Raw genomic sequence first — 19,835 nt, forward strand, 5'->3', positions numbered from 1 at the left:
AGGTCATCCCGCACATCCCCGACCTCCAACAGTAGCAACCCAGGCGATCCCAAGCTCTGCAGAAAGCCTCGAGGGGCTCCCGCTTATTTTTTAAAATCTGGTGCTACTCACCACAAGTAACGTCTCCCACAATCTCAAGCTCTGCATAATGTCCCACTAAGCCCTGCTCACTTTTAGAATCTGACTTACACTGGATTTGCATTTCCTACAAGTTATCCTTTCTATAAAGCATCATCTACACTTACTGTTGTCAAAGTTAATCTTACAAACCCAACACTGAAGTTATATTGTCATGTGCCATCATACACAGAAGGTGTTTCAGAATGATATGAAACTGAAAGTACAGCGACACCAAGCAACACTCATCTGATATTCTACACAAACCTGGGGGGGGGGGGGGGGGGGCACCACTGTCACCACTGTATATTTATTTACATTTTAATTTGCCTTCTAAATTGGATTTCACCTAATATTTGTACTCAGGTTTCAGGGACCGTGTCTATTTATAGCTACATTAACAGGGCAATGTGACTGAGTAACAGGCAGTTTTGTGGTCCACATATCCAGAAATTGACCAAAACTTTAATTAAACACAGCATGCCAAGGGTGAACTAAAGGCTCTGTGCACGTACAAGCTGTGAGAAGGAACAGATTAAATGTAGAGTCTAATCATAATATTAAACATAAGGATTAGTAGTAGGCAGGGTCCAGCATTCATCAGGAGCATGGCCAAACTGCTAACTAGTTTTATTTTCTTGTACTAATCCCATAAAACAATTCTTTTTTGATAAACTCAAAGACCAAGTCATAACAGCCTCCAGGTAGAGGATTCCAAAGATTTACTACTTTTTACTACTTCATCTTAGCTTTAGATGGCCTATACTTCACTCTGAGACCATGAACCCTAGTTCTCTATGAATTCTACGTCTGCCAAAATACTATTTGAACTCTGCTCTCCAGGTTAATACTCTGGCAATTTGACCACTGAACCATCACCCCTTTTGCTCTCTAAACCCAAGTTTTCTTTCATTGTCCTGTAATATTCATTGTACTGTCAGACTCCACATGCCCACGTTTCTCTAGCCAAAGCCTTTGGCAATACTAATAGTCAGAGGTTACAGTCCTTTTTAAAAGAAATATAAAAATAATTTCAGCAAATGGAAAAGAACCCAAGAGTTCTTTTATGGGAACCTTGTTGTGAGTCGAAGGCCTTGTTCATTTGCATATAGCATGTCATGTCATAGGTGGCTAACCCACTTCAACAAAAATAACATGGAGGTTGGTGAATATTTTGAAGTTTATATTTTATACATCTGAAATATAATTCCACTGAGATGGTCTTCCCACTTGAACTATCAACAAATTGCAACTACTGAGAATGTGTATGATACCTGAAATGCCATTCCAAACAGTAATTTTGTTTTGCATTGGAACTGTACTATGAGGCTGCTGGCACAGATACCAGACAGAAAAGGGTAAAGAGAACAGAAACCTTGTGCACTGAGGAAAAAAAAAGTGTTTGAAAATTTACAAAAAACAGCAGCCATTTTGACTGCCAATGATCATTGGGTTTTATCTTAAAAGTGACACCTCAGCCATGAAGTTCAATATCAAGTTAGAATGCATCATCATTGTTTAAGGAATTTTGGCTTCTTGTCACTTAACAAAATACCTAATCAGATTCTTACAACTGACTGCCATTCATTTCTGGACCCATTGTAAACATAAAAGAGAATATCATTCCCACATTGACGTGAAAAACCCAATTTTCCCCTCTTGCCCACTACGGATAACTGGACAGAGAACACCAAGTATTAACTACATCTGGCACAAATAACAGACATTGCCCCTGCAACAAACTGGCAAATAAAACTCACTTGAACCCAGAAAGATCAGCTGTCCACAGCTTCTTGCTTCATGGAGAAGAGTACAAGTGAGACAGCTGGCTGTTTTTTCAGCTCTTTTTCCTAAAGCAGTGTGCAGGGTGTACTTCTATGCTCACCTTCCTTTTGGTAATATTTTGAGGTTTCTCTTTGTCTGTTTTCTCTTTCTCATTCTCTTTCTGTGTGTGGTTTTCCTCATGTTGATCCTGGTCTCCACTGTCATCATCTTTTAAACTGCAAACAAGGAAAGAGTTTAAAGTTGAAAGTTGAAAGTTTACAGTTGAAAGTTCTCTTCAAAAAGAGTATAACAATCATTTTCCATTATGTGGGAAAAGCCGTGATTTTATTGATAGGTTATATGGCTTTTGTTTATGACATCATCTGGCAAACAATCAAATCAAGTTTAATTATCACTCAAACCAAACATAGATACAGCTGAACGAGACAGCGTTCCTCTGAGGCCAAGGTGCAAACCAGCAAGCAAACATTCAAAAACAGCATGTAACATAATTCAAAATAGCAAGCAAAGAAGCATATTCACTCAAAAAAAACATATGGAACCCAAGACCCTGAGTGACAATGTTCAGCAAACAACAGCATTCTCCTGGCAGTATAAAGATGCACGCAATCCAGCCTGTCATTTCACTACTCGAACATGGGAGGGCATTACTGATAGGAGAGGCCAGGCCCCAGCCAAGCTCATGCACCACACTGTAAACGTTTTTGCATCTCTCACCTGGTCTGCAGCAGCAGGTTGAGGCCCAGTTCTCCCTACAACCGAGGCTACACAGCTCCTTCTACCAGACAAGGGTAACAGGCCTGCGGCAACTTACATCATCACTGTCCGACAGAGTCTTGTGATCACAAGTGAAACATCCAAAACAATCTCCCACTGTTATACTGCACCTGCTGCGATGCTTCCAAGTAGTGGGCAGCAACATGGTCTGCAGCCAGGTCAGTTACTCCGACACACTGGCGGGCTCCTCCACCATCCCGGTCATGGCTGGATCTCTCTCCAACATCACGGCCGGCCTCTTTGCCATACGCAAGAATCACAAGTACATAGCCAGAGGCTCTGACAAATGTGTTCCACACGAGTGACAGTGCTCATGTGTTTGCAGGCTAACTACTGGATCATTCAATTAGTTGATTCATAAGTCTACGGCAAAATTAATCAAGTGAAGATATTCACTGGACCCTAATCTCTCTGTCACTGACACATAGAAGGCCGTTTTAATAAATGTTAACTGTTCATTATGATTTTTTTAATTCTTAAAACAGGACATTAGCAGACATCCCACCCTGCAAAAACTCATATCAGGGAGGTAGCACCACCATTTCAGGGAGGTAGCACCCCCGCCCCCCCGCAACCCCATATCCACCCCGCCCCCCCCCCCCCCCCCACAGTTGACCTCCAAAGGTGCATGTAATACTTTGTTTGGTGATTTTGTCTAATCTGTAAACCAAGTTGGGTATATGCAGAAAATGTGACATTAAAATATGTACTTATATTATATTATCATGTTTATTCTATTACAACTTTAAGCAAGTCTACAGGGAGTTTGGCCTCATCACGTAGGACATCAATAGAGTAGCTCCTTAGCAGCCAGCCAGCTAGTTTAAATAACGTTAGCTACGCTAATAAACGAATGACACCTGTAAAACTCACCTCAACATGTCTTTTACATTTTAACCCATGGGCAATAGAAAAGTCACTGTTGCAAACAGTGCAGTGACCAACACTGTCATTATTTTTGAGGTTGACTGTAAAGCCCGCCCACAGAGAAAACTGATAGGTCTACTGAGCAGGGGTCCGCAATCGTTTTGCACCACAGACCGGTTTAATATTGACAATATTCTTGCAGACCGGCCGACGGGGGGTGGGGGTGTTAATCACAACCGGAATATAGGTGATAAGTCAATCGCATCATAACATTTTAAGTAATGTTTGGATATTAAACACACAGCGCATATTTTCCCCATATGAACATATAAAATTATTGCAACACACCAATATCGCTGAATCATTGGGAGCCCTGGGCTTGTTTTCCTGCAACAAGACGGTCCCATCGAGGAGTGATGGGAGACAGCGATACTCGAAGGGGGTTCCTTATGTCCAGTCTATTCTGCAATTTAGTTTTCGTTGTATTCATTGCAGAAAACCCCGCTTCACAGAGATATGTTGGAAATAGAAGCAACGTTTTCAGTGCTTCCGTGGCTATCTCAGGATATTCAGCCTTGTCTTTGATCCAGAATGCCGGCAGAGATGTTATGTCAAATATACTTTTCAGCCTGCCGACATTTGCAAGCTCGAGGAGTTGGTCTTTTTCCTGCACTGACATGGATGATTCACCGGGGACATTCACAAATGGGTCACAGACCCATTCCTTTGCTGGTCTCGGATCACTGATGACCTCACGTGCATTAAGATTCAACAGTGCGTGACAGGGAATGAGGAAAGGTGCAGCTGACTCATATCGTTTCATATCGCCAAATCACATTGTTTCCTCGCAGCCTGGAGGTTGAGGACCACTCTTAGCACAAAGAGAGACCAATCAGGATGCTCGCTCTCCCTCACCCCCTCAAAAAAATCTATTTCCGGGATATTGTATATAATTTCCAGGCGTCAGGGAGCCACTACCGCGATGCGGGAGACTCCTGGAACTTCTGGGAGAGGTGGGATGTCTGCATTAGAATGGAGTTATGCTATTGATTCTTAACCTTACCCAACATTTACCCATCAATTTCATGTTTAATTAAGGACACTCATTACTATTTAGCCAAAACTAAATAGCACAGTAGGAAGCTTTCTGCATCACATGACACAGGCAACAAAGTTGAAGTGTGATTCATGTCAAATACAAAGATGAGGCTTCACTGTTCTCCATTTCCAAACAATATTTCAGCCTATTTAGTCTGTATTGAATCAATGGACAATTCCATTCCACTATTTTTCTCTGCTATTCTCATCCCCAGATTCTTCAACCCACAAACACCTAAGGCAATTAACCCACTAACCTTCATGTCTTTTGGGATGTGGGAAGAAAACCAAAGCACAAGAAGGAAACCCACATGGTTACAGGGAAGATGTGCAAATTCAACTGAGACAACAATGGAAATCAGGATTGAACACAAGCCAGTGGAGCTGTGAAGCAGCAGTTCTACCAGTTGTACTACTGCATTGCCCAGTGATGAAACTGAAAGAATCTGTAGTATTTTCAATGGGGCAAGAGATCTAATCAAGACTAGAAAAATTGGTTTATGAGTCAGTGAACAGCTGTTTTAAAAAAAAATAGGATTTCTAATCTCTTACCAGAAACAGTCGTGAGTGCAGAATTCATGACAACATGGATGGATAAATATTCACTCCAAGATCCCGGGCATCAATATCTGAAGATTTATCTTGGGCCCAAAATATTGATGCAATTACAGAGAAGGCAAATCAGTGGCTATATTTCATTAGAAGTTTGAGATTTGGTACATCACCAAAGACTCCAAGAAATTTCTACAGAGATACTATGGAGAACATTCTGACTGGCTGCATCATCATCTGGTAAGAAAGTGCAAATGCACAAGATTATAAAAAGCTGCAAAGATTGTAAACTTAGCCAGCTCCATCATGGGCACTAGCTTCCCCACCATCAAGGGCATCTTCAAAAGGCAATGCCTCAAGTTGGCATCCATCATTAAGGACCTCCACCACCCAGGATGTGCCCGCTTCTGATTACTACCATCAGGAAGGAGGTACAGCAGCTTGAAAACACCGACGTTTTATGAAGAGCTTCTTCCCCTCCACAATTAGGTTTCTGAATGGTCCACAAATCAATGAACAATAATTCAGTACCTTGCTCTCTTTTTGCACTGATTTTCTATTTTTCATTATACTGTACTGCTGTCACAAAACAACAAATTTCACAACATATGTCAAGGATCATAAACTTAATTCTGATGAAGAACACAGAAAAAATACATAGGAAGTTTGTGAACAGCACTTTCAGAAAGTTATAAAACATGCAACTTCTATGGTTCAAAGTTAAAGCACATCTCTTCAGTGCATAGAGTCTATTAGTCTCAAAAATATGAGCTTTAGAATGCAACAGAAATAGTGTCCAGGTTCCAGGCTATGGACAAGTTAGAAGCATGAGAAATAATATTATGACTCACCATGAATGCATAAGGAACAATCATAATATAACGATGTCAGCAAATGGTTTGAGCATATTATATTCAATTATGATATTGCTTGGAACATCTACCAACAATACAGGAGGAAAGGGAGTAATGGGGTTTGACAAATAATGGATTCATTGAGTGCTGGCAGTAGTATGATGAAATACTAGGTAAAAACAGTCCAATGAGGTAGAATGAAACAGAAGCCCAGGTGAGTGACCATAATCTCTAGATTCTGTTTTCTTCCATTAGACAGAATAGCACTGAGTTGTGGGTTGGTGAATGGAGCAAATAAAGCTACATCTGCAGCTGGACTTTTAAGCAAGCAATGCATCAAATGAATGGAAACAATGAAAGGTGGAGATTCCTTCTTTTTTGAGTTGGCAATAGCTAATGAAGAGAAAAACTAAAAAGGTACTGTTAGAAAATTTGAAAAACAGCAGTAGGCTACTCTACCTTTTTAATATTCCATGATCCCTCTGGCCCAAAGGGGGGAAATCTAACTCCATCTATGGTAGAATAAGTTTCTCTATATATCAGTTTCAAAATACTTACCTCCTGATCCTTACACTATTTGATATCTGCTTAGTCACCAAGGTAGAGAACTCTGTGTATTCTACTGAGGAGGGAATCAAGGTGGTTCTCAAAGCCTTTGAAATTCACTGCAACCTACAAAGTAATAAGAGAGTAGAGAATCCTGGTTTTTCAGAAGGTTTAAGGCCAAGTGATCAAAGCTAGGATTAATAAGGATAAGTACCCACTGAACAGTGTGGATGTGGTGGGCTGAATAGCCTAATTTCCATGATGACATATATTAAATGTCCGCAGTTGTTAGCTGACAATTGTAACTTTAGAGCCCTGAGAGATGATAGGATTACACACAAAGTTTGACTTGCAGGATTATAGATTCACTGGGGAAAAATATGCTAAATACTAAAATATCTCTCTGCAGGGCCTCAAAGCTGTCCAAAGCCACACCGATCAATTGAAGATGGGTAGCACAATTCTATCGACGCAATCAAGTAGAAAGGAAAGAAAGGCAAGTTCTAAGTATGAAAATATCATGGGAGAGAGCAGTATTATTAGAAGCAATATCAGCGACTTGGAATGGAATGCCACAAATACAAAAAAAAAATTGTTTTTCATCCCAGTCCAAAGGAAGTGAAATGAATTACAACAGAGAAACACCATTAAATGTCAGGCCACACCATCACAATTACTATTCCTGGGAAGCGTGACTGAAGTCATAATATTGAACCCAGTCAGAGAGAAATAGAAGAGAATTGATTAGAAGGAAAAGTGGTACAGTTCCTAATAGATAGCAGTAAACCATGTAATATTATTATTCATCAGTTTGCAAGGAGGCACAGAGAAGCAAAACACATCCTAATAAAAATACAACCATACAACTGTAGGAATAACTGGGCAAATGAGAGGAGAAAACATGAAATTCAAAAGAACAGAAGCTTTGTTGTACTCTAAGGGAAACGTGTGCCAATCCACAGTAATTGTAAGGCCTTGCAATCAAAGTGGTAACCATAATCAGGGAACCCATCCAGCCTCATCAACAGGCAGCTGCCTAGATAAACATATCAAATAATTGAAGAATGAGTAAAGTTAGATGGTAAACATAATTTACAATGGGATGGGAGTAGCAGTAGTGCACCCTCCAGTTCAAGCTGTTAAAGAAAAACAAATCTAACACAAGGCAGGTATCATCACCATCAATAGTTATGCTCATTCCTTGCAAAATAAGGTTGCTATATCTGGTTTAGCCAAACCAGCCAAGAAGCCAATGATCCATTTGGATCCACACAATCTGAATAAAAGGCACTGAAGAGGAATCAATATCCAATGGAAACAAAGTAACACGTTCTGTGAGATCTGAGCAGAGAAAAAAACATTTTCAATGTGCTGGATACCAAGAATAGATTTTGGTATACAGCACCCAACAATGAGAATACATTTATAATGAGCATGAACATACCTTTTAGGAGATGATACCTTTTGTATCTACAGAACAGAGTTTCAGTGAAGGTTAGATTAGGTGCTAAAAGAGCCTATTTGTGCACAGAAAAACAACAGATGATATTCTTGCCTTTGGACAAGGTTAGGTTTAGTGCAGAGGCAGAGAAAGAGCACAACAGAAAGAGGCTTAATGAACAAATGCAAAAAGCAATTGAAGTGCAACCTGCAAACAGTGACATTTCATCCACATATCAACCCCATGGGTCATGTCATCATGGAGTTTCTCAAACCAGGTCCCCATAAAGTGAACACAGTGACAGAAATACCAAAGCTAACAGGAGATGCAGAATACAATGCTACTTAGATTTATCGACTATTTAAACAATTTCCTCCCCATCTGAGCAAAGTGTGTGAGCCACTGAGACAAATGAGGAGGAAAGATGCTGAACGATGTTAGCTGCACTTTCATGAGTAAGCAGTCAAACCAAAGCACAGCCAGAGCTTGCTACTTCAGAGACATCATAAGCAAACATTTCTCAACATGGATTTACAATCTATGGTGCCCAATCTATAGGGTAAGCAAGCTGCACTCTATACAGTGAGATGTACTAGAATGCTACTGGCAGTGACACTTATACTCAAGAAGTTCCATAGTTTGAGAAGATGTGCAAATACATGGGCTGACAATAGGTCTACAGTGGATGCAATCTCACTGGCTCTCCACTCGACGCCGGACCCCTTGGGCAACAGGAATACCTGTATCAGGCTGCTGTTTATTTATTACAGCTCAGCATTCAATGCCATCATCCCCTCAGTACTAATCAGTAAGCTTCAAAACCCGAGCCTTTACATTTCCCTCTGCACTTGGAACCCCTTGACTTTCTCATCGGGAGACCACAGTTAGCGTGTATCGGAGATAACAACTCCTCCACGCTGGCAATCAACACCAGCGCACCTCATGGATGCATGCTTAGCCTACTGCTCTACTCTCTCTCTATACCTATGACTGTGTGGCTAGGGACAGCTCAAACACAATCTATAAATTTGCTGATGACACACCTGCTGTCAGCAGAACCTCAGATACTGACAAGGAGGCGTACAGGAATGCGATAGCTCAGCTGGTTGAGTGGTATCACAGCAACAAACTTTTACTCAACACCAGCAAGACCAAGGAATTGATTGTGGGCTTCAGGAAAAGAGGGTTGAGCAAAGGGTTGAGCAGAAACACACCATTACTCATCGAGGGGATAGCAATGGAAGGAGTGAGCAGTTTCAAGTCCTGGGCATCAGCATCTCTGAAGATCTATCCTGGGCCCAACCTATTGATGCATTTATGAAGCGGACATGCCACTAGCTATATTTCATTAGGAACCAGAGGAGACTTCGTACATCACCAAAGGCTCCAGCAAATATCTACAGATGTACCGTTGAGAGCATTCTAATTGGTTGGATCATGGTCTGGGATGAAGGACCACAACACAGGACTGGGGAAAAGCTGTTTTCAGTTGTAAACTAAGCCAGCTACATCACTGGCACTAGCTGAACCTCCATCAAGGGCACCTTCAAAACACAATGCCTCAAAAAGGCAGTATCCATCATTAAGGACCTCCACCACATAGGACATGCCCTCTTCTCTTTATTACAATCAGAGACAAGGTACAGCAGCCTGAAAACTCAACATTTTAGGAACAGTTTCTTCCTCTCCACCATCAGATGTCTGAATGGACAATGAACCCATGAACACTACTTCCTTAAACACGAGAAATTCTGATGCTGAAAATCCAAAGCAACACATACAAAACTGCCGGAGGAACTCAGCGGGTCAGTAGACATTTCAGGCCAAGACCTTTGGCAAGGATTAGAAAGGAAAGGGGGAAGATAATACATTTTATATCTATTACATTTATAGTAAATTTTACATATTGCGCTGCACAAATTTCATGATGTATATCAGAGATAATAAACTTGATTCCGATTGCAACCCTTAGAAGTAATTGTAATTGCAATGGAGAATCTCCAAGCCGAAAAGTGATCACAATGACTGATTTTTCAGTTGCAGATGGATAGTTCTACTGTCCACCGACCAGGACACAAGATGCAAAACTGCAAATCAACTCTGTGCTAACCTTCCAGACACAAAAAGCTGCAGCAAACAAATATGCTGAAAAATCTACTTATAGAAAAGACATTCATTAAGAAGCTAGAGTAAGACATGACATTCGATACAATTTTTACAGTGTGTATGTAGTTATGACAGGAGAGCTGATGAACCAGAAGCTCCAACACGCTGCAATTCTGAGCCATTGTTTTACAGGAGGGAAAAAGTATGGTGATGCCACAATCTTTGAGGAGAAAAATACTGTAAAATTTACACTCATCACATCTGGAGATTAACAGTGGTTGGAAGCAAGCTAGTAGGTCATCATTATACTGGTCAGAAATGAATAGCAAAGTGAATGTCAGATGTATGCAGGTCTACAAAGGCAAGTAAAGAGCAGATGCCAAATGGGCCCTGGGAAAGATAGCAGCAGAACAATGATGAAGAGATGTCAAAAATTCATGGCAGTCAACTATTTTTCTAACACCCATGTCTGATATTAGTCTTGGTTCAACTTCAGCTGCCATTCATAATCTGACGGCCCAGTTTGGCAGACATGATATTCCAGACAAGGACCAAATTCTTCTGCAGTTGCATCTGCAAAGTTTGTAGTTAAGTGGGAGTTTACTCACATTGTCACACCATTCACATTCCAATATAAAAGCAGCAAGTGTCAAGTCACTTCTGAGAAAGTCAAAAATAAGCCCACATTGCACTACTTGCTTTGCAGCTGACATCAATTTTGTTTTGCATTGCACTGCTGCCACTAAACAACAAATGTCACGATATAAACCTGATTCTGATATTAATGTTCATCTCAGACTCTGGCTTATGCCAGAGACGGATAAACCACCAAGAATTGCTCAGGAGTACATATTGATACCGTGTAAGCAGTAAAAGGAGCAGATCAACAGACAGGAATCAGAATGAGGTTTATTATCACCGATCTGTCTTGAAATTTGTTGTTATGTGACAGCAGTGCACTATACATTAAAATTACTATAATTCACAATAATATTTAAAAAGTGCCAAAAAAAAAAGCCAATTGATGACATAGTGTTCATGGACATTAAGAATTCTGATGGTGGAGGGAAAGAAATTATTCCTAAAACAATGAGTGTAGAAATTTGCTAGAGTCTTTGATGTCTCACCGAATCCCCCAAACTCCTAACTAAATATAGCTGCTGCCGTGCATCCTTTGTAATTACATCAATACTGGGCCCAGGTAGATCTGAAGATGCTGGCGCCCAGGAACTTCCACCTATTCACCCTTTCCACTGCTGATCCCTCAGTGAGAACTGATGTGTATATGCCCGGCTTTCCCTTCCTGAAGTCCACAATCAATTCCCTGGTCATACTGACATCTAATGTAAGACTGTTGTTGCGACACCACTCAACCAGCCAATCTATCTCACTCCTATATGCCTCATGATCAACTGGGATTCTGACAACAACTGTTGCATCATCAGCACATTTATGAATAGTGTTTCAGCTGTGCCTAGCCATACAGTCATGATTGCATAGAGTAGAACAGCAGGCTAAGCATGCATCTTTAGGTGCCCCTGTGTTGATCATCAGTGAGATGTTATTTCAGATTGGCAGAGGGATTACTGCAGAGGGAGTTACAGGCATCCAGGTTGTGAAGTTTGATCAGTACTGAGGGGACGATGGCGTTGAACACTGAGCTGTAATCAATAAACAGCAGTCTAGTGTAGGTATTGCTGTTGTCCAGGTGATCCAAGACCAAGTAAAGAGCCAGTAAAACTGCATCTGCTATAGACCTATCGTGGTGGTGAGCAGTGAGTCCAGGTCCTTGCTTAGACATGATTCTTGTATTTTCCCCATGACTAGGCTCTCAGAGCACTTATCACAGATAAAAGTGCTACTGGGCAATCATCATTGAACCTCTGTCTGCAGCAATAAGGGACTGAAGATGCTTTGAATACTCTAGCCAATTGATTGGCACAGGTTTTCAGTGCCCTGCCAGGTACACCATTGGAGCCTGATACTTTGTGAGAGTTCACCCTCTGACGATGCTGAGGATGATCTACAAGTCTGTGGTGGCCAGTGCTATCATGTTTGCTGTTGTGTGCTGGGGCAGCAGGCTGAGGGTAGCAGACACCAACAGAATCAACAAACTCATTCGGAAGGCCAGTAATATTGTAGGGATGGAACTGGACTCTCTCACGGTGGTGTCTGAAAAGTTGCATGCCATCTTGGTCAATGTCTCCCACCCACTACTTAATGTAGTGGGTGGGCACAGGAGTACATTCAGTCAGAGACTCATTCCTCCAAGATGCAGCACAGAGCGTCATAGGAAGTCATTCCTGCCTGTGGGCATCAAACTTTACAACTCCTCCCTTGGAGGGTCAGACACCCTGAGCCAATAGGCTGGTCCTGGACTTATTTCCTGGCATAATTTACATATTATTTAACTATTTATGGTTTTATTACTATTTAATTATTTACAGTGCAACTGTAACGAAAACCAATTTCTCCGGGGATCAATAAAGTATTACTATGAAAGATGTACTGAGGAGGGCAGCTGAGACATATTACAGGGTTGCCAGATGCTGCAGGGAACCACAAGGCAAAATAGTTATTCATCAATTCTGTTGGACTCCTCCTGGGAGAGTTATCAGTTCCCACATTACCGTCATCATCCATGGTCCCAACACGCCATCTAAGACGACCTCATTTTGACATCTATGAACATTGTACTGGGGAATTATCAAAACTTTGAATTATTAAAGGAAATGCCGTGAAAAAAAACAAGCAATTTGTCTAGACCACACTTATAGGTTATTTGCAAATAAAACAAGATGCACTAAAATACCTCAAAATTTGCATTAGGCTTGATTTACAAAATTAAGAAAGTAGAAATTCAGGCTGCATGCAATTTTAACAAATAAAGATGCTGTTAAAACATTAGTTTTCTAGAAATCGAATTGTTAGACCGTTGTTCTGCATCCCGCGAGTGTGGGGCTGCGTGCATGCAATAGCCTGCAAGAAAGAAAGAATGAATGAACGCGAGTGCAGCAGACACAAGCAGCCGCCGGCATTTTTAAAGGGACCCGAGGGACTTCGGGAACAAGGCCGCCAGCGTTGCGCGGAGCTCGGCTTAGTGGCAAAGGAACTACGATGGGGGTGAGAGGCCATTGACTCACGCGTCGAACTTGTTGTTCATGCTGTCAACACCGGGGGGGATTGGGAGGGGTTACTCTCCTCACGGGCTCGGAGACACTCCCCTTCGAGCAGCGGCTCCGGCGGCGCCTTTACCTGCGGGGCTGGGGCCGAGACATCCGGGAACAGCGCACGCGGCACCCGCCCTGCGGAGCGCGCGATCCCCGTTTACGTCACGAGCCGCACCAACGGCGACGGCGGTATCGCCACGTTTCAGGTCGTTCCCAAAGCGCTCGACAGCAAACGGAGAACTGAGCATGCCGCATGCAATTAGTTCTTGGAAGCATATTCCTCGTTAACGTGCTGACTTAACGATGATTGATGGAAACATGTACCCGTATGTATTAGAATAACCGATTGATTGAGGGATAAGTATTGGACACGACCCCTTGCTTTTTTGAAGAAACAACTTGCAAGAGGATTTCAGCAGTCGACAGCATTCAGAGGGTGAGGGGAATTGCCGATCTTTCGGCTCGAAACCCTGTGTCAGGACTGCTCTTTTTTTTAAAGTTGGGCCAGCCGCTCAGCTGAACTGGGATAGAGCTGGTGACTTGCTTAGAACCTTTCATCAATTTTGATTTTAACTCATCAGTCAAACCTGAGCCAGATGGTTGTCAGTCCAGAAAAAAAAGTGATTCAATGACCTTCCTTGAATAGGGTGGTTCCCTAATGCAACCCTGACCTCCCTTGCTATTTGGGCAGAGTTTGCGCGTTGTTCCCTAGTTTCCTCTAAAATGGCAAATGTCTGTTGGTAGGTTAATTTGACAGTGATTCTGAAGTTTTCCTTCCTGAGAATAATCCCAGTGCCTACTCACCATGATGACATGTGCACTAGCATCTTTTTTCAAAAACAAAATTATCTACAGTGCTTGAGATAAAACTGATGTTAAACCCAGAGAGGAGAGTCAAAATGGCCTGCCGGTATCTTTAAAACAAATCTTTTGGCCCCAAACTCCAAAGCCACGTCTCTGGGTCTAATGCATGTGGTGTTTCTGCATTCTCACTGTGATTGTGAAAGTTTCCTTTGGATGCTGTGGTTTCTTTCCACATCCCAATGATATCCATGTTGGTAGGTTAATTGGTGAGGAAATTGCTTGTGTGTAATTGGTCGAATTAGAGAGGTGGTAAATTGCTGGGAATGTAAGATAGGAATTGGTGTAAATGTATGCTTGATGGTTAGGCCAGATCAGTAGGCTGAATAGCCTGTTTCCTCTTGTATAACTATGAGACAGGAGGAGAAGTTGGCCCCTCAGCCCAGGGACTTGTTCTGTTATTAATTGATTGAGATTATAATTTTCATGTTATTTGACTCCTTCCATCTCAATTGGCTGCAAATTGAACACAAGAGCATTTTGGAAAGAATTTGAGATAGTAGAACTGAAAGCTTACAACTTGTGATGGGCAAAGAGAATGGTAGTTGCAAAAAGAATCAGAGGAATGAAGTGCAATGGAAGAGATTACATGCTGCAGAAGATTACATAGCACGTGGGCTGAAGCCCATAGAAGCAAAACACATGAGATGTGAATTTTACTTTTGGATAGCACATTGAGGGTGAAGTTTTTTTCCCCCGAGTGGAAGTAAATGGTGATGGATCCCAAATCTTACCTTCAAGATTTTAAGACTATGATTCCTTCAGGATCTTTCTGTACATTATGCAAAACTTCATTAATTGCTGAGGATTTTGTCCATAAAATAGTTTCTTATTTGAATTAGATGGATCATTCATCATAAATTTAGACACTGTATGTGACTAGGCCATTCCCAGCCTAATTTTTGATTAGTAAGGGTGTCAAAGGTAAAGTGGAGAAGGCAGGAGAATCAGGTTGAGAGGGAAACCAAATCAGCTATGAACAAATGGTAGAGCAGACTTCATGGGCCTAATTCTGCTCCACCTATGGTCTAACTCAGTAACCACACCCCCAAATACTACCTCATTAACTACTGCTTAAATCAGGTATGCTGTCCCTAGGATTAGTCATGAGCTATAGTTGTCAGCCAACATCCCAGACCACCCACTACCTTCCCAAAATTAAAAAAAAATGCACTTGGACATCATATGCAGTGAAGGTAGGATCTGGTAACTTTGGGGGGGGGGGGGGGGTATTGTAAAAGTAGGGCTGTACAGTGGCAGAGCAGGTAAAACTACTGCCTCATAGTTCCAGGAACAAGTATAATCCAGAATGCTAGTGTCATGTTTGTAGTTGTAATTCACATAGTTTTATTCCAGTTTCCTCTCATCATCCCAAGGGCATCCTGGTAGGTGAACTGGTTGCACTAAGTTGCCTTCTAGCATCGGTGGGTGGTGGGATAATCGGGGGAACTGAAGAACGTAAAAGAAAAGGAGCTGCAGGCAATAAGTGGCGAAATGGGATTGCTCTGAGAACTAGCAAAGACATGATGGGCTGAATTTCCATCTTCATTGAAAGGAAAATATAAAACAGAACTTAGAGGGTCATAAAAAAAACATGTAAAAGAATGGTTGTGATAATCTCTGACAGTAAACTTCTGAGAACAGGCAGGACACTTTTTGACTTGTATACAATAAATTTTAACCTGCTCTTCTGAAATGGGGTATTTGTCACAATCTGGAGCGTATCTTTACATGACATGACATGATGGAGATCTGACTGCTATGTTCACTAATAGCCTTGAAGTAATCAATGGAATATATGGCCTACCATGTCTATAGACTGACCATGATGCCAATCTAACTAATGCCATCTGCCTGCACATGATCCTTACCCCTCTCTTCCTTGTCTGTTAACAAGTTTGTCTAAGTGCCTTTTCAACATTGCTATCGTATCTCCTATCACCTCCTTGGCAGTGTATTCCAAGCACCTACCACTATGCAAAAAAAAAAAAATCTTGAATCACAGAGGATTTGGAGTGGTTGGAGATTTTGTGTACGTGAGTGGGTGTGTGAATGGGTGAGAAGAAAGGGGCTTATTTTGCTGCTGTTCTGCTGAGTGTGTGGGCATGCTACACTGGTGTCACTATGAGTGGCAACACTTGTGGGCTTCTCCCAGTACATCCTTAGGTTGTGTTGGTTATTAACACAAACAATGCATTCACTGTATGTTTCAATGTACATGTGATAAATCTGGATCTCCCTTAAACTTCTCCCCTCTCTCTAAAACCTGTACTATCTGACATTTCTACCCCACTGCTAGGGCATATTCTGGAGTTATGGTATATAGCAAATATTAACTTTAGCAACCAATCTTTTGACCTGAATGTAGATTGTAGATTAAATTTAAGACGTAGTCCTGGACAATAGTTTCCTGGAGCTCTGGACACCAATTAATTGAAAACCAGACAATGCTGATTAAGTAATTTTGGGTATCTGGAGTGTAGGTGCAAAGGTGTTGGTGTGAAAATAATATGTAATTCAAAGGAAGCATTGCAGATACATTGTAATTATAGAATTGTGCTACTACCTTTGATCTTTAGCATATAAAATGTCATGTAATATTGGGTCATACAGGCTTCTTCCTCTGAGTGTCTCATTTTGTTGGAAACAACACTTCCGTATCCACTAGCTTCAGTGTCTCTCCAGTGACATAACAAACCTGCTAAATTGATTCTAATGATCTACTCTTTCTATGCCTCTAATAATTTTATCTACTGATCAGTTTGCCTGAATGATCCAATAAATGATACAGCACAGAGAAAGATAATCTTGCTTTCACCTTCTCTTTAAAATTCCCAGTTTGTTCCGTTCCCATCACACTCACCTCAAATTCCTGCAAGCATTTACCCCTTCAGCAGTAGAATCAGCAAAACAGTTTCAACCAAGCAGAGCTGGTACCAGGGCCAAAAGAGGGATAATTTAAAACAAACATGGGTCCAGACAAGCCAAACAAAGCTTAAATCTTCCTCTGTTCCAGGCCTCCCTCCTTGAGAATGAGATCTTCTGAAGTGCTTCTGAGACTTCTTACAGTACTAAGCACTGACCCAAATTCTACCATCAGCCACCCAAAGGAAGTCCAGCTCTCTGTTCACCCAGCTTTAGGAATCTCATAACAACTCTCTGATGGACTTGGTGCAAGAGGTCTTCTGTTACAACTAAGTCAGCAATGTGTAACGTGCAGTCACTGCTGACCTTGAAGAAACATCTACAAATATGAAACTGACCTTGAGCAGGGGTTTTCACTTTTCCAACATTATTTGCAATATAGCAACTTCAGCAGGGGATCAGTTACGTACAAACAATAATGATGTCACCAAGCTAGCTGAATTATCAGAATGAAGAATTCTCATACAGCAAAATAAAGTAAAAAGTACTAATTTTATTTATTAAACATTTTACAAACAGGAAAAGATGGAGACATACACATAGAATTATGGTACAAATTAATATTAAACATTAATAACAAATTAATCTTCATTAAAACTACTTAGTTTGGAGATGTTTTTCCAAGGGGAGAACAACTACACATTTAAAAATTTTCAGACCTGGAGGATGTAGCTTGCTCAGCTTTTAGCTCAAGTTTCATAATTGTAGAAGAAAAACACAAACATAATGTTTACATCTAATTATTGAAATGACTGCATTTGACAAGAAATGCAAGCAACTATTTTGTGGAGGAAGATAGTATCAGTTATAACAATTTTTGGATTTGCACTTTTAACTGCTCTTGTACAACCTCCAGGTATTGGTGGTCATAATACAGACAAATGATGATTTTTTATTATAGTCATACTTTATTGATCCCGGGGGGAAATTGGTTTTCGTTACAGTTTCGTTATTGCAGGTTTTTCTGCCATCTTCTCAATGTTGTGACAGGAATTTCTTGGGTTTACTGTTTTCAGATTTACTCAGAATAAATTCAACTAGTTTAATAAAATAACTCAAAATGACAAATTTTGGACGTAAATTTGTTCAATTTTACAGTACAGTAGTACTTAATTACCTCTACAAAAACTTAAGGTTTTAAATATTCAGTTGTTAAATGTACCTCTTCATAACATATGCCTAAAGGTACACATGGAACTATAAGCAAAGAATAATATTACTTTCAGGAACAATTGGTATGCCTTAATACCTCCGATTGGAGAAAAGCAAATTTATATTACTGACAAAAACAGGAATACAATTATGCTTCTCTGAAAGGTTTAACTTGCACTAACTTTGTACTGTTAGTTAAAATAAAAGGGTTAAATTGTTCCTAAAATATTTTAGAAAGGGTGGAATCAATTTAGAAGACAAAAATGAAACACAACTCTCCTATTGTACTCAACAACCTATGATGTTTTCCTGCTTCATTTTTAATGAATTGAGTTTAAGGCTAGCAAGCTTGAGAGCCTGGGGTTAATATTTGAACAGAGAAACCTCCCATCAGTTCTGAAAATCTCACTTAAAACTGGATCAAAAATTGATACCATTTGGCATTTTACAATGTAGAAACTCTATACCTGTTATTTATTTATTAGAACTACACTAGGTAGATAATGTTTGCCAATACTAAGTCAATACCAGCAGAGATGATACATTATTCAAATGTGTAATGTAGTGCAGGTCACTTGTTGAAATGAAACAAAACCAAATACTGTCACTGTACCATGGACAGTGAATTAAAAATAATGAATATTTCATTATTATTTCAACAATTCTGACCAGAACAGAATCTGGTCAGACTGGGAAAAATAATGTAGGGCTGTTCATGCACTAAAAGGCACTGAACCTTTTGTTCGTATTCTACCTTAACACAATCCAATGTCAAATAAATTAGTAGAAAAAAAACAATGGCATCAATGAACAACAGCCCAAGTTCCAGTTTTGCTAAAATGATGGAAAAATCCAGCCCAGAGGAGGTCACAACACAGCAGCTTTAAAATTCAGTGAACTGTGTAATACGGTGTGTGCTGAAAGTACAAAGTGAATTTAAATGTCATTCTCATTTACCTTCAATAACATCAAAGCAGCAGGAGACTGGTCGGCTCTTTGTCCATTACTTGGTGCAGAGCTGCTAACCCTTTGAAGTAGCGTCCACTTCTAGGGCAGCTTTTGTTCTTCCTCCTGCGCAACAAGCACATTGCCAGCTTGCTTAAAGCACAATTGCTTATTTACAATGATGAGTCCTGTCACATTTTATTAATGCAAAAAAGGGGGTGGGCATTGTGATGTGAACATTGTACAGCGTGAATATCTTCAAAATGGTTCTCCTCTGATTATTTTTTTAAAATTGTTTTCAGGCAGGCGCTTGTGGGTTTGGATTTGGTATCCTACCTCTGCATCACTGAGGTATAGGAGACCTCATGGAAACAAAAGAAAAAGTAATTTATTAGCATTCTTGTCAATACAACATCAAAACCTATTCATTACAGAAACATCACAACACAGGTATCAAAGTAGCAAAGTCTTCTCGTCTTTGGCCTTTTAAAATGAACCACTTCATTCACAAACTCAATTTTGTTAATACCAAAGTAGAAAAAAAACAGTAAGTGCTTTAACATTGCAAAACCCATGTTAAAAAAAAGTTAATCTCCAGCAGCTAGAGGTCCAAACCAGCAGTTCAAATTCACAATACAG

The 19,835-nt window shown here is 40.5% G+C and overlaps 2 protein-coding genes across 7 annotated transcripts in view; both read right to left on the reverse strand.

Annotated features, from left to right (window-relative positions):
- Nucleotides 1-13,450, reverse strand: part of eif4e2 (eukaryotic translation initiation factor 4E family member 2) — a 62,972-nt gene extending 49,522 nt beyond the window's left edge. Inside the window, exons 1-2 of one of the 2 annotated variants that reach the window (XM_072254537.1) lie at nucleotides 13,287-13,450; nucleotides 2,003-2,117 (exon numbers count right to left, since the gene is read on the reverse strand). In XM_072254537.1, the coding sequence (XP_072110638.1) occupies nucleotides 2,003-2,117; nucleotides 13,287-13,306 (135 nt within the window). In that variant the 5' untranslated portion in view covers nucleotides 13,307-13,450. The remainder of the gene's footprint in view (nucleotides 1-2,002; nucleotides 2,118-13,286) is intronic. The other variant, XM_072254536.1, reaches the window with a different exon arrangement.
- A 4,144-nt stretch (nucleotides 13,451-17,594) lies between these two features.
- capn10 (calpain 10) overlaps nucleotides 17,595-19,835 on the reverse strand; it is a 42,433-nt gene continuing 40,192 nt past the window's right edge. For all 5 annotated transcript variants that reach the window (XM_072255190.1, XM_072255191.1, XM_072255193.1 and 2 more), the window contains one exon: nucleotides 17,595-19,558. In XM_072255190.1, coding sequence (XP_072111291.1) covers nucleotides 19,529-19,558 — 30 coding nt within the window. In that variant the 3' untranslated portion in view covers nucleotides 17,595-19,528. The remainder of the gene's footprint in view (nucleotides 19,559-19,835) is intronic.

Source organism: Mobula birostris, chromosome 4 (genome assembly GCF_030028105.1).
Source record: "Mobula birostris isolate sMobBir1 chromosome 4, sMobBir1.hap1, whole genome shotgun sequence".
In the NCBI taxonomy this organism is placed as follows: domain Eukaryota; kingdom Metazoa; phylum Chordata; class Chondrichthyes; order Myliobatiformes; family Myliobatidae; genus Mobula; species Mobula birostris.